The following is a 15,863-nucleotide window of genomic DNA, read 5'->3' as shown; positions in this document are numbered from 1 at the left end:
GGATCATACTAGCTAGGGTTTTGCTTAAATGCCTTTTGGATCTGTGTTCATGAGAAAGTTTCTCTTTGTTGTAAGTTTCTGACAGATTTTGGAATCAGCTCTTGTTGGCTCAGGCAAAATGGTCTGGCTTGATGTTCAATTGTGCTCCTTAGAGAATTAATCTCGGCTTTGATTACTGCAAATCAGTAGTTTATTATGGCAATAACAAATAACATACGCAATTGGATTAGGCTCAGTGTGGAAACCTATGGTTTTCCCCTTGACTCCAGATTGGTAGAGTTTATCTGTCTTTGTTCTATCAGCCATGGAAAACACCCAAAAGAATTATTTACCCACCCATTATTTCTCTTTCTTCCTCATAAGAATGTCCTTGGAAGTAAGTCATAAACACTCTGTTTCCTACGGATCAGTCTCTCCGGGAAAGAAGAAATAACGAGGTTCCTTTGGTACCACTTGCTGTTCGTGAACTTGAGCTGACTCCTAAGAGCCCTTCTTTACAAATTCCTTCAAAAAAATTTCTGGCTTCTATGTATAAAAGTCTTCCAAAAAGTGGGAATGAAATGTATTGTCTGTACGGAGCTTCCTCTGGGAGGTGTTTCCTCAGCTGTGTTCTAGATGGAAAGTAGGAGCTGCAAGACAAATGAGAGAGGGCTGGGGTGGGACCAGGAGCTCCAGGTAAGAGATGAGCTGCTGAGGAGGCTCGGCCCTTAAGAGAAGGTGACGGCGGGGCTGACTGAATGACATGAAGTGGTCTCTGATGCTGCATTCTTAAGAGAAGGTGACTGTGGTGCTGGCTGAATGACCTGAAGTGGTCTCTGATGTCGCATTCTTGGGATGTTCTTCGTGTTTTACTCTATCAATACAATCCTCCCAGTTGCTCAGTTCAAAACTCCTTGGTGTCATCCTTAAGCCTGGTCCCTGTGCTAGTCACTGTCTGGTTGATGGTCTTGGTGTCACCCTGGTCTCTGTGCTAGTCACTGTCTGGTTGATGGTCTTGGTGTCACTCTGGTCTCTGTGTTAGTCACTGTCTGGTTGATGGTCTTGGTGTCACTCTGGTCTCTGTGTTAGTCACTGTCTGGTTGATGGTCTTGGTGTCACCCTGGTCTCTGTGTTAGTCACTGTCTGGTTGATGGTCTTGGTGTCACCCTGGTCTCTGTGTTAGTCACTGTCTGGTTGATGGTCTTGGTGTCACCCTGGTCTCTGTGTTAGTCACTGTCTGGTTGATGGTCTTGGTGTCACCCTGGTCTCTGTGTTAGTCACTGTCTGGTTGATGGTCTTGGTGTCACCCTGGTCCCTGTGCTAGTCACTGTCTGGTTGATGTGACTAAATACACGGCAAGAAGCAACTTAAGGGAGGCAGTGCTTATTTTACCCCACAGACTGAAGAAAAAGAGTCTACCATGGCGAGAAGGCACGTGGTGTGGCTGGTCACGTTTCACACACAGTCAGAAAGCAGATACAAATACTGGTATTCATCATTCAGCGTGGTCTTCCTCCTCAGATAAAGCTTTCTGGAAACAGCCTCACAAACACTTGTAGGTGTATCTCCTAGGTGATCCCAAATCCAGTCAAGCTGTCGGTGAAGGTCAATGATATGCTTTCCCATCCCAGACTAATTCACTGGGGAGTCCTGTTGGCTCTGCCTTCCACAGCACACAAAATCTGTTTCTCCCCTTGTCTGCCTCTGAGGAGTGACTTGCCTAGCACAGTAGGTGGGCAAGGAATATTTAACAGATACCCACTGTGCTAGGTAAGTCACTCCTCACGTTTCTGGCTGCCTTCCTCCTTTAGAGTTGGTGCAGGGAGTTTCATTTCATCTTAAGCAACCAAATCAGGGCCTTGCTTATACCAGGTACCCAGTAATTAGTGAAGTGAGAAACTTCACAACGCTGCTCGAGAATAGGCAACACTGTCGATAGATCAGGAAACGGAGGCCTAAATAGATCTCTCCTAAAGCCTACCCAGAGCCAGGCTGTGACCATTGCGCTATGCTGCCCAAGCCCGGCCTGGACTTCCAGAAAACCCCACCCTGCATCTTTACCCTGTTTAAGTAGAGGGCTGAGCTGGAGAGATGTCAGCGAGTGCTTGACAAGCATGAGGTGGGAGCCCGATGGCCAGAACCTGTGTGAGAAGTCTGCCCGTACATAAAAGGTCACCCGTGTAAAAAAGGTGTGGTCCCAGGGCTGTGGAGGCAGAGACAGACTGACCCTCCCCCCCAAGGCTTGCTGGCCAGCCAGTCTGGTTTGCTTGGTAAGAAGTTTCAGGCCAACGAGAGAGACCCTGTCTTCAAGAAACAAGGTGGATGGTTCCCGAGGGTGATAGCCAAAACTGACCCCTGACCCCCACATGCATGTGTACACACGGGCACTTGCACACACATGACCACACACATGCTGGGAAAAAAGCAAAGGAAACGAATAAACAACATAAAAAGAGGCTAAAGAATGTCCTTCTGGCGCTGGGCCGTGCCTGGGAAGAGTTGGGGGCTGGCGGAAGCATCCCTTCACTTGCAAGCAGGTGAGAAGAATCCCCACAAGGAACTGTTGGATGAAGCATCGTAAGTGCTGGTGGCGTGGTTCACTGAGTGAAAGTACTCCCTGTGCAAGCCTGACAACCTGAGTTCAAGCCCTGGATCCCATGTGAAGCCAGAAAGAGAGATTCGACTCTAAAATTGTCCCTAACTTCTATGCACAATAAATAACGAGACATCCTTACGCTATGTGATGCTCAAGGCAGGTTGATCACATCTGTCGGCTGTCTCATTTATCGTCTTCAGGGTAGGATAATACAGCATCCTTTCTTTTGGCTTTTTTGAAACACACACTCCTTTGTCGTCATCCAAGGTTACCATCCAGCAGTCCTCCAGAGCCTCCTTCTTCTGCCTAGTCATAGTGCAGAATCCCTTGACCAGCCCTCCCCGATCCCTCTCCCCTCCTGTTGTAGCCATCAGTTGACTCTCCCGTCATAGGAGATCAACTTTCAGACGTTGAAAAGATCCTGGAGTGTGGAAATGGATGGGTGTGATAAGGCTCGAGGCTGGGCAATCAGTTAGGGCAGAGATAATGGTGACCTCAGCCAGGGTGGTGGCCAAGGGGATGGGGTGAGCTGGCCTCGGCTGATCGAAGAGACTTCAGGGTTGTGACTGATATGCTTTTAGTAGAAAGAGAAAGATGACCAGAAGGGTTGGGCTTTGGATAAGGATAGGCTTTTCAAACTTTCTTTGCTAATAGTAAGAAACTGGTCAAGACCTACAGTAAGAAATGCATTTTTGATGTTGACACATACATATACACATAGACACACACACATACACCTATGACAAATGAGTTGGATCTTTGAAGTTGACACATACGTGTACACATAGACACACACTCATACACCTATGACAAATGAGTTGGATCTTAAAATCCCAACCATTTATGAAGTATTCAAGACTTTCTACTCTATTTCTTGTTTCTCTTTATCCCCTTTCCTTTGTTTTCTTCCTTTCTTTCATTTTTTGTATTTTCTTTGTTTTTATGTGTTCTGATTTTTGTTACTGTTCTGACAGAGCCTCGCTCTTTAGACTGGTCCAGCCTCATACCCACACACATCCCCCTGCTTCAGCCTCCCAGGCTCTGTAGGCATGAGACGCCACAGTGGGCTCTTTCTCCTATGTTCTGGTTGCAATTCACCACACGGATATCCTATGGGTTCTGGCCTGTATGCTACACACACCCGGCCTGAGAGAACTTGGAGGCACCTTCTACCCTCTACCCAGCCAGTTACCCATCCAACAGCAGAAGGAAGAATAAGGAAAAGGTGATATTTATCTACAGCAGAATTTTTTTTCAGCCATTAATAAAAAACACAGAACAAAGTTACATTGTTTGTAGGATGTAATCAGACCATCACACTAAGCAAATTAAGCCTGTCTCTCATTTGTGGTGCCCAGATTTTAAACAGATACGTGAAGCCGGGCACATAGTATGACATGAGGTTAGATGCAACACTGCCCTGGGAACAAAGGATTAGGCGGGGTGGGGGTGGGTAGTAGGGTGATCTTTATACAGTACATGCTTTTATGAAAGTGCCCTATGTAACACCATGCCATGCACTATAAATAGATAGAAACACATGAGAAATTCAAATATAAAAGAGACCTGTGTGGATGATGGTGGTAATGGCTGCCTAACAGTGTAAAAGCACTTAGCACTGCACTAAGCATTTAAAATGGGTTAATTTTGTATATGTATATTCATTTTTCAAAAATAATTTTTTTAAAAGGTGTGGTACTGCATGCTTGTAATTCCAGTGCTCAGCAGGACAATGGAGAGTTTGGGGTCAGCCTAGACTACATTGTGAGACCCTGCCTCCAAACAAAATAAAACAGAGTGTCAACTGTCTGGCATGATGATCTGTTGATGAAGTCATCGGAGAGTTCTAGAAGGTCATCAAGATCCTGCCCCCAACCCAGGGGTCAAACTTCCAGAATTGTGTTCCCAATAAGCTTCGTGTCACCCATCTTGTAGGGAGCTCAGTGATGAAGGCAGGTTGGCTTGGTTCAGATAAGTGTGACTTTCCTGTGAGCTATTTCCAATTCCACACCTCAGGGTCACAAAAACAACCTTAACTCCCTCCCTTGTGTAATAGGAATCCAATAAACATTCACCAGGCCAAATCCCACGGCCTGCATCTCAAGTGTTTTTCTTTCTTTTCTTTCCCAGGTAGACACCTTAGACTGTGACAACTGGTTCCCACCTAGGTTTTTGTTCTGTTTTGTGTAAAACGTGCAGCTCATGTATCTGGATATTTGGTCCTCCAATAGCAGTGCTTTTGGGGGAGGTACTAGGGCCTTTAGGATGGGTGCTCTGGCCGGAAAAATTGGTTCACTGAAGTATAGGCCTTGAGGTTTTCATCCCAGGTCCATTCCTGCCCCTGCTCTACTTCCTGGACCACTAAAATGTGGACAAGCATCTGCCACCCTCCATGGCCACAGCGCCACCTTCTGCCCCGCCGTCCCTCACTCTGTCAACCTAGGTAAACCCTTCCTTCCATAAGCCACGTCTTATGGAAGGCAAGTTTATAGTGTGAGAAAGCAGATGGAGGTGGAAAATACAAAGTTTGGTGAGGATAGAAACACAAATTCGGTCAAAGTTGCAGACAGGGTAGGCAAGGAGGGTGTGGATGAGTCCGTTTGAATTACAAAGGAGATTTAACAGAATCGAGGGGAAGCCGTGTGCTATTTACCGGGACATCAGGAGAGGCTCATGAGAGCAAGACCTTATCCACTGACTGTTATAGGATGTAGCAATGCAAACTCATTTGGAAATCTTTCATTGGAAAAGAGAGTGCTCAAACAAAGAGAGCCTATGGGGCATTCTGTTTGGGCATGGTCATCTAGGGACGGTTTTCCCAGGTGTAGTCATGGAGGCACACAGAGCCTGATGCACCTGTAGCCCAGGTAGAGGAGCTGGATGCCTCGTCAACATTGTAGTGGTTCTGCAGGCATGCAGAAACCAAGAGTTACAGGGTCACAGAAGCTTGCACCAAGGCTTCAGAAAGTAGCAGAGGCTGGAGAATGTGTAGCAGGTTGGATTCCCCACCTGGGCTCTTGAAAGGACCGCAGATGGGGCTAGGAAGACAGCCTAAGTTGTACAGTGGAGACCCCAGGATGGTGGTTGGAGTTCGCTGAGGAAAGTGTCAAGCACTAGGAGGTTCTGGCCCTAGGGAGAGACCGCACGTATCACAGGCAACACGGCTAAGAGGCAGGACTCCTCAAGCCCTTTGGAGCACTGATGACACCATCAGCAGCCCCTGATGGGAGACACGGAGCTGTGGTGCGTAGTGATTGCCTTGCTAGGTCTGGGGATTGCGTAGAGCCGGCCTTTGTCTGCTGTGCTCTAGTTTCTCCACTTGGGGGGGGGGGCTGCTTACTCTGTGTGCTGGAGGCGTGCAGCTCCTCACGTCTCAGAAGAAACTTTGGGACTTTTGAACAGTTAGAACTCAGTGAGGCTGGGGAAACCTTGGCAGCTAGACTGCGTCCGTCCTACGGTGGCCAGAGGCTGAAGGTCTGGATGCACAGTCTCTTCCTCAAGTTCAGGTGTCTGAACACTTAGTCTCAGCCGGCCGTGCTATTTGGGGAGGTGGGGGAGCCTTTAGAACAAAAGGCCCCCCTAGGAGAACTGGGTCACCGGGAGACATGGCCTACTTTCCATCCCTCCCCCACTTCCTGATGCACTGAGATGTCACACACTCGCCCTGCTACCACAGAGACACCCATTGCAGGCCTCCCCCACCGTGGAGAACTGTGTCCCCTCAAGCCACAAGCCCAAATAAACCACTCCTCTCAAGTTGTTCCTGGCCGGGTATTTAGCCACAGCCACGAGAAAAGTAGCAGATACGGCTGACATTAATACCTTCTTGCCATCTTTTGCTGTTCTTTTTGTTCTAATACATGCTTAGACATGAAATAATCATGTGAGTGCTATCCCTGACTTTGACGGTCAGAAACAAACAGACAACCCGGAAAGCAAAGCCCTGGAGGACTTCTAGTCTGAAGATAATAGCAGGGTAAGGGGGTGGGTTGAGAGTCTAACAACATACTGCCTGGAGAGTGAGGCCCCTCTTTAAACATAAGGTAAAAGGTAGCAGGAACCCAATGGTTAGGTCTTTTGTGTCTGTGTACGGGTGCACAGGTGTGTGAGTGTGGAGGCCAGAGGTCAGACACGGGTGACGTTTCTCAGGTGCCATCCTTCGTGGATTTTTGTTTTGTTTGTTAGTTTGTTTGTTTTGAGACAGGATCTCTTATTGCCTTGAGCTTGCTTGCAGAGTATGCTGGGCTGGATAGCCAGCAAACTCCAGAGATCTGCCCGTCTCCACATTCCCCAGTGCTAAGATTACCACATCCAACTTTTTTTACATGGGTTTGAGGGTTGAACTCAGGACCTCAATGTACAGTGAGCATTCCACTAGCTTCCCAGCCTCCTATTTCTTAAGTCTTAGGGATGGCTCCAATCCAGTCAATCTTGACCCTGACTCAACAATTGAGTCTGTGTTAGCAGGACTGTACAAACTGGTGTCTCACTTTTTTCCCAAGTGAAAAGTCTTAGCAGTGTGGCACAGGCTGGGGATTCTTCACTCTATAAATATCCATAATGTATGATTTCCTCCTTTGACTCGAACCTAAATAAACAGATTATGTTCCAAAAATTCCATAAAACCATAATTTAGTGGCCATGGCACTCCTAAAGAATCTCGTTCTAAATATAGAGAGGTGTTCCTCCGCAGGAAAATGTCCCAGCAACTGGGTTCTAATATATAATTAAATCCTCTAGATACTTTGCAGTTATGTTTTATGGCTTATTTTGAGTGTTCATATTTTATCAGAAAATTATAATTTTCCTCTAAATAGGAGTTTTTACAAGGCATTTGAGTTATGACGGCTGGCTTCGTGCTTCAGCTATAATTAAAACAGTGAAAGGAAATAACGGAGCCCCGTGGCACACATGACCCTGCGGAGTGCCTGGTCCCAGATCCCCCTGCATCCACGGGCCTGGGGGGCCACACTGACGAACAGTGAGGTCACCGTTTGTAACCACAGCTGGCACAGCTGCTTTTAGGATGGAAGAGAATGGACTGGGGCAGGAGGGGAAGGGGCAGGAGGGGAAGGGGCAGGAGGGGAAGGGCCAGGAGGAACTCCTTTGCGTGTTTCTTGGCTTATCTTCAGAGGCCTCCTGACCATGTAACCCACCACCTGCCCCACGCCCGGCTTCCCCTTGAGAAAACCCGCTTTCTTTCTCATGATCTGCAATGATACTCAGTGCCCGCTGCTTCTCCTCTTCACTATTATGAATGACTGGCGTGGGAGGGCCCAGCCCACTGCGGGCGGTGCCCCTCCTAGGCAGCTCACCCTGGGTTGTGTCGGAAAGCAAGCTGAGCAAACTATTAGGAGCAAGTCAGTCAGCAGTGCTCCTCCGTGGTCTCTGCCTCAGGTCTTGCCTCCAGGCTCCTTCCCTGACTTCCCTCCGTGATGGAGTATGACCTGTAAGTCAAAATAAGCCCTCTCCTCCTCAAGATGCTCGGTCTTTATCATAACAATAGAAAGCAAACCAATGTAAGGGCCAAAGCCAAGTCTTTCCTGTCCAATGCGCTCTATAATGAGCTTTTGAACATCGTATGAGCTGAGGGACTCGCACACAGAAATGCGCCTGGGCAGGCTGGAAGTATGAGTTGGGTCAGGGTTCATATCATCTGTGACCTGTCTTCTTGGCTTAAATGATTGTCTTTTCCATTCCTGTGGTCCTCTGTCTGCATGCTTGCATCCTAATCTTATAAGAATATACAGATACCAGGCACACTGGACTAGGGCTCACCATAAAGGCTTTATTTATTTTAGGTACCTTTTAAAATCCCCATGGCCAAATATGGAGCTCTAGGGATCAGGATTTCAATGTATGACATTTCAGGAATATGATTTAAGCCACAATGCCCATATTGGACATTTAACAAATCTGTGCTGATTAAGAATAAAGGTACGGCACTCATAGGCCTCCCTCCAGACTCAAGGCTTACTGTAGCTGCTGGGTCCCCCAGCTCCCATCCACCCCATGCCGTATGCACACTCACAGGCCAACCTCCCAAAACTTGATTGACATATATGCAAATGTAGATCTCATCCTCTGCTTGATAAATGTATCTCACCCTTCATCAAAATGGTTTCTCTCTGCAGTCAACAGAGACCATTACAAAAACTCAAAGAACACCCGTGACTGTGGGGTAACCTGTCCCAGCTGACACATCTGTCCCAGCTGACACATCTGTAACACAAACCCCTGCACTTAAGGCTCAGAGAACATCAGATAAGGGGGGGCAGAAAGACTGTAAGAGCCAGGGGCCCTACCTTCTTCAAAATAGCGCCTTCTACATGACAGCAAAGCTGCATTCAGGGACTCTCAATAACGCTGCGGCCTAAACAAGGCTTGAAAAATGCCAAGACCTTGGGATGAGTACCAGGAGGGAAAATCATAATCAGAACATATTATGTGAAAACAATTTTTTTCAATAAAAGGAAAAATGATAGCACCAGTTGACATACCAACAACATATGTGGGGAAATCTCACAAGATTCCATTCCTAGATGCAGAGCTACAGGCAGATAATAGTTGCAGAGAGAGAGAGAATGAGAATTAGTCTTCTCCAAGGACGAGGCAGACCCCCAGTACATTATCCAATCACAAACGGGCCACTCTGAATGCATGAGCAATACTAAATGAACTCGGCAGATTGTACTTATAAACTTATGTGTGTGTGTCTGTAATTAAAAAATAAGAGATCATGAATTTGAGAAGTCAGTAGGGATGGGCATGGGGGCGGGAGATGATATGAACACAGTACTCGTATATGGAATTTTCAAGATTAACATTAAAAAAGAAAAGGAAAGCCCAACGGATGCTAGAACATAGAGCCACCACAGCAGATAAGACTTAGAAGCCTCTCTCCTGGGTGCCTCTGAAGGCCACTTGTTCAGCAATCCTTTCTCTCACTTTCTAAGGACAAGAATACACGACTTTGTCATCTCTGAGCCAAACCCGATCAATCCAAACACCCCAAATCTCTTGCCACAAAATCCCGATGTGTCCTTCAACCCTAGGAAACCCACTTTGGTCATCATCAAAGGGCCTCACAAGGGGCCTCAGGGCACACAGGGGCCACTGTGATATTTTGATAATGTCCACACTGTGACAGGGCTAGCAGATCTGTCCCCTGTTGGCCCCAGCCACGGGTCTTAGAGCCTTGTCCATGAATATTATAATGCTTTTCTGTGTCATTGCAAGAGAAATCTCGATCTGGGTTATTGGTGGAGTTTAACACCGGTGTTTATCATGCCCTTCAATTACCACTGTCCTGGTTTCTTTCTGTCACTATGAAGAACTACTCTGACCAAAAGTAGCTCTGGGGAGAAAGGGTCTATTTGGGTTGTACTTCCAGACAGAGCACAGTTCATCACTGAAGGAGGTCAGGAACCCAAGCAAGATCTTGAAGCAGAAGCCATGGAAGAATGCTGGTTGCTGGCTCACTCCTAGGCTCATGCTTAGTTTTTTTTACACATCCCAGGACCGCTTGTTCAGGGAATAATGCTACCCACAGTGAGCTGGGTCCTCCATCAGTTAACAAACAAGATAACCCCCCACAGACACGCCCACAGGCCCATCTGACCCAGTCCCTCGATTGAGACTCCCTTCTCAGATGACTTGATTGACAGTTAAAGCTAACTAGGAGAGCCACTAAGGTGGCTCTGGCTCCCTCCGTGCTAACCCTCTGCTTGGCACTTTCCTTCAGGCCTCCGGTCTGGAACCCAAGCCGGTAGCAGACAGCGTCCTGTTTCTACGCAGCAAGAGATGGGAAGAAGTCAGAGGTGCCTTGATGTCTGCCTTCAGTCCTGAAAAGTTGAATGAGGTAAGAGGCAGGGAGCGCCGATTCTTTCCCTGAAGGAACAGGCTTCTCCAAAGTGAGGTGAAGAACTAGACCAGCTGCAATGGCTTGCCAGGGTGGTACATCAAAGTGTCTCATCTGCAGACACCCTCAGCCCATCCATTACAAGAAAGCAAAGTGTCTTCCACCTCTCTGGCGCCCCACATGCCCAGGTATCATCAATCAATGGTTCACACTGCATGTCTGGCTCTGTCCCAGGACACTGCTGGAGGCGCTCAGGAGGAAAATGGAACGGTTTTCTCATGCTTTGGTGTATAATTGATTGGGGAGCCTGCTCAAATGCAAAATCCCACCCAGGTGGTCCTGGCCTGGTCTGAGATTGTGAACTTCAAACTACCTGTTGGCGCGAGGCCGTTTGCAGGCTGGTGAAGCCCTTTCCAAGGCTGCATCATGCCTCAGGTATAGAAGGGTTGGCCGTGAGTGACTCGGAAGAAATGATGCTCTCCCTGAGGTACGCTAGGAGGGCAGCCAGGCCACAGTCATCCTTCAGACAAATTCAGAGGCTCCGTCAGGCTCCACGAGATGTCACAAATTCTTGAAGACTCTGAGCATTCTCCTTCCTCAACACAATGGCCCTCCATTCCCTATCATCCATTCCCAACTGCTGGTGGAGATAACAGACAGGACAGGTTGCCCAAGAAGTGTGTCTTGACTACCTTCCTCCCCAGCACATGTGACCCTGATGGCTTCTAGATGCTTCCTTGGCCTTTCACCTCTAGCTCATTGGTTCTCACTATGGGACTAGAGGCAGATTGCAATTTGTTGCCTGTAATCCCAGCATTCATGAAGTGGAGGAGGGTGGGTTACAAGTTTGAAGTCAGCCTAGACTACATAATTAGACCTCATCTCAAAAAAAAAACTAATTAACTAAAAAACTAATTCCTCTTGGCTACTCCAAGTCCCATGGAATCAAAATCTCAAAGGTTCCTGAGGGTCCCCCCATGATCCTGCTGACCCTGAATGGGGCAGCCCCAGGGTGAGAGTTCTGCTTGGTCCCCCCATCTCAGTTTACCTCATCTGTTGCTTTCCCAGGCCCTGCCTTCTCTGGCTTGTTTCTCTCTGTGACTCTAAGGGTCCATTCAGTTTATATATTTACTGTTTTTCGTTGTGTCTCACCCTGCTACGTGGATGCCTCAAGGGACAAAGTTTTTCCTTTTTCCTGTTATCTTTTTAAACTTTTAGCTGCATACACCAGGTGTGGGTAATGGCACTCAGTAATGGTGGCTCAAAGAACAAAAAAAAACCTTTCTGTCTGTTCTAATGAATGCTGTGATAAGAAAAAAATGAAAGGGAAGTCATTTTATCAAGAAAAAAATTAAGGGACTGGAGAGATTGGCTCCATTGTTAAGAGTCCACATTGCTCTCACGGAGGACCCAAGTTTGGTTCCCGGCATCACATCAGGGTGCTCACAACCACCTGTAACTTCAGCTCCAAGGAATCTGATGCTTCTGACCTCTTTGGGTAGCCACACTCACATGCACACACACGCACACATGCACACGCACACACACACACACAATTGGAAAAGAAAAGGCTAAGTAAGCGGATGTTGGGAATTGTTGGCTTTCTCCTTACGGACTCACAAGCAGCACCTGTGAGTAGAAACAGCAGAGACAAAGGAAATCGAGGCAGTGCTGGCATGCTGAGCCCAGGCACACAGACACACAGAGAGAACGGAGAAACCGCAGCATTCATGAATAAGGGGCTTTTGGACTTTCGTCACCAAACTTCAGGGTTTACCACCCCCGTACCCAGGGTTTGTTCTAAATAAATAAATCAAAAGTCTGCTTCTGCTTGGAATTGCGAGGCTTTTCCTTTGGCACCTTGACAGCTATGGCGCTCCCCCACCTGCAGCCCCCTTCCCTAGCGCCCTGTGGATTTCTGGAGGCCTTAGACTGAACCACCCATCGGCTTCATCTCCCTTAGGTTAGGCTGCCTCAGTCAACAGTACTTAGGATTATTTTATGTCCAGCATTGTATGTGTTCATGCACACACACACACACACACACACACACGCATGCCTGTTTGTGTGACTTTTGCTTGTTTGTTGGGAAAAGCTGGGAGTCAAGTGAGGCCACATTTTCATTTAAAAATAAATTGCTTTTGGCTTTAGTCTTAGTGGGGATAATATGCAGAGGTAAAGCCAGAGCAAATGTGATTGATACCTCCCGCCCCAGGAAGAAGGGACAGCATCATAGTATGGTGACAGACTAGTGTTAGGATTTATAGAATGGATTGCTGAGTATTGCTTAGAACATAACTGATTTCTGTTGTTGCTAGAGAAAAATCTTGCCTGGTTAACCTGCCAGATTTTCCACCCATCCTCCAAAAACATTTGTGCTTTTTAAAAGGGCAGCCGGGAGATTTATTTAGGTCTTGACAGTCTTTCACTAGATTCCTTACCAAAGACTGTGAGTAATCCTGGAATCGTGTGCAATTTTATTGTGAACCAGGAAGTAAATGGGTTTAATTTCAGGAAACAAAATTGAAACTAAATCCATACTTCTCCAACGGAAACACATAAATAATGGGATGCCCTCGGGGCGGGTTAGTGCTTGTTTTATTTTTAAATGTCATAACTCATCGGGAAGAGGGACGATTTGGTGGAACCTGTGTTTCCCTCTAAACTCTTCCAACTCGAAGGACTAGCTTTCACAGACTCTTGTAAGACAGTGAGCAGGAGGGTGGCAGGTGAGCTTCAGGCCTGAGGTCTGAGTGCCTCCTGAATGCCTGTGTATGAAAGGCTGGGTCCCTAGTGCAGCTCTGCTGGGAGTTGATAAGAAGCACATCCCTGAAAGGGGGCCGTGGCATCCCAAACATCTCAGATTCCTTCTCTTGCTTCCTGGCTGTGCAGTCGGAGGTTTTGCCCTGGCCAACCCTAGCCGTAATGCGCCGCCTCACCACAGGTCCGCCCAATCATGGACCAGACCCTCCAAAAATGTGAGCCAAGAGAAACATACTCCCTCTATAAAACTGGTCGTCTCCGGTGTGCTTTCATAGTGGCGGAAAGCCGATCATTACAACTGCCGAGGAAAGGGATCTGAAACCACGGAGGATGAAAAGGCCTCCGTGGTCGAACAACTCACCGTGCACTTCAACACGTTAAAACGACATTGGGTTATCAGTTTAGCTTTGTTTATTCTGCACTCACAGTTTTAAAAAGGCCAAAGCCTGGGGAGTCCCTGCCACCATTTGTTACTGAGCAAACGGGGCTGTTGGCTAGCGGAAACGGGGCTGTCGGCTAGTGGAAACGGGGCTGTCGGCTAGCGGGTCCCTGCAGCTCCCATGGGGAGCTCATCTTTGAACGCTTCCAGGACAACAACCCAACGTGGCAACGTGTTAGTCAACTTTGCATGGCCACGATAAAGTACCCGAGGCAGACAACCTATCAAGATAAAAGGTCTAGTTAGCTTGCAGTTTAGCAGAGTCAAAGTCTAAACTCAATCGTCTCTGCTGGCCTCCAGGCTCCCCTCGCCCAGATAACCCAGGACTGGGCAGGTACAAGGGACCAGGCCACTTCACAAGTGGGGGCCCTGAGGATGCGGGTGTCACCCCAAAGGGAACGAGCCACTCACACAGCAGTGTATGGCCGCCGGTTTGTTTCCGCAGCGTGAGACAAACAAGGAGGGCTGGCATCTTGCGCAGCACCGAGGGCTGCAGCTCTCTGCCCCATTTTTCACTTTCATCCAGATGTTTCCTGTCGGGAAGGTGCAGTCAATAATGTATGAGGCTTGCAGACAGAGGCATGTGTGCCCTTTACTCCCCATAGGCCTTTCCTGCCCGGGAGAAGACGTATGGCTCAGGAGCGCCTCCAATTTTTAAAAATTCAAGTTGATACAGCCGGCTTATGAGTGATGCATGGCTCGGACCATTTCAGTGTGAACGTCTTTTTGCACAATTACAGCCATCATCATGGCTTTGGGCTTTGTTTGGTGCTTAAATTCCCTACATAAACTCTTCAGGCAGTCAGTACGGGACTTCTACGGCGGAAGGGGTTTTCCCGCTAACCCTGGATCAAGCAGCTTTCTCTTGGTGGCATCCCTACCGGCGGTTTACTTTTAATATTTGCTTTTATTTCTTAATCTTTCCGAACAATAAAAATAAAAGTCGTTATAAACCAGAGTAGCTGTGGTAATAAATACGTCAGAGTCCAAAAATGCATTGTCCCTGTCTGACCAGTTGCCCATTTTCCAGGATGTCTGGGTATCTTTCTAGCAGCATGAGACCATTATCCTGAGACACGGTTGTATCCTACTGACACCTAATCTTCTAATTAAAATCAGAATAATGATGGACTGTTTAAATTCTACTTAAAAATGTTCCTTTTCCATTTGCATTTAAAAGAAAACACTCCTCATCACCGATACCCCATCCTGGGTTATAATTCGTCTTTCTTTTGCTGGAATCATAATGTCACTCCCAACTTGCCGCTGGTTAAATGGAAAGGAGCATCTAAATGTGCTTTACAGCTTGGCGGTTGCTTGGCAACATCAGCAACCACCTCCTCACTGGAGTAAGTTCTAATTGGCCACAACTCCTTGACAGGAGCCTCTGACTTATTGGAAACGACACTTGATTATTCATCTCGGTGGCCAGAGCGGATGCGTATCAGCAGGGAATTTTGCATAAAAATGAGTCACATGGATGTTTTTAATATCTGGGTGGCTTTTTAACAGTGGTGTAGTGGATGAAGGAAGTGATAAGTTTCATTAGCTAGAATTTTCATTTGTTAGTCAACAGTTAGAGACTCCAAGGTTTTCATTTTTAAAGCCCCCTTCGGTAGCTCACCCTTACTGATGGTTCCCCCCTAACTTCAGTTCTTAAACATAGACGCCCTGGGGCCTGCGGTGTTGGTCAATGGAGAGTTACTATAGCAAATGCCGGGATAATCATCATACACACACAAAAAGTATTCTGACTCAGAGTTCTGGGGATTCCAGTCCTCAACTGGTGGACACACTATGCTGCTTTTAAGTCTCTGCTCAGGAGAGGGGGCACAGGCAGGGGCACACCTCTCCACCGGAGGCCCGGAAGTGAATGAGAAGAAAGGGAAGGGGCAGAGGACACGGGGCTCCCTTCAAGGTCACAGCCCCGATAATCCTGAGAGCTCTTTGCAGGCCCCGCCTCTCCACGGTCCGCCACTTACCAATAGTGCCCCAGACAACACCATTAACACGGGGACCTTCGGGGACTGTTCCAGATTCAAACTGTGGCGCCAAACAGGGCGGAAGGTTAGCGTCTCACCTTTGTTGATTTCGATCTTTAAGAAATCTATAGTGGCCGGGCGTTGGTGGCGCATGCCTTTAATCCCAGCACTCGGGAGGCAGAGGCAGGCGGATCTCTGTGAGTTAGAGGCCAGCCTGGTCTACAAGAGCAAGTTCCAGGACAG

The 15,863-nt window shown here is 47.6% G+C and overlaps 1 protein-coding gene across 1 annotated transcript in view; it reads left to right on the top strand.

Annotated features, from left to right (window-relative positions):
* Window positions 1-15,863, top strand: part of Tbxas1 (thromboxane A synthase 1) — a 173,135-nt gene that overhangs the window by 84,857 nt on the left and 72,415 nt on the right. The window contains exon 5 of the mRNA XM_040728790.1: window positions 10,320-10,436. Coding sequence (XP_040584724.1) covers window positions 10,320-10,436 — 117 coding nt within the window. The remainder of the gene's footprint in view (window positions 1-10,319; window positions 10,437-15,863) is intronic.

Source organism: Mesocricetus auratus, unplaced genomic scaffold (genome assembly GCF_017639785.1).
Source record: "Mesocricetus auratus isolate SY011 unplaced genomic scaffold, BCM_Maur_2.0 Super-Scaffold_100019, whole genome shotgun sequence".
Taxonomy (NCBI): Eukaryota; Metazoa; Chordata; class Mammalia; order Rodentia; family Cricetidae; genus Mesocricetus; species Mesocricetus auratus.
Note: the sequence above shows the minus strand (reverse complement) of the source record. Positions and strands in the feature narration are given on the sequence as shown.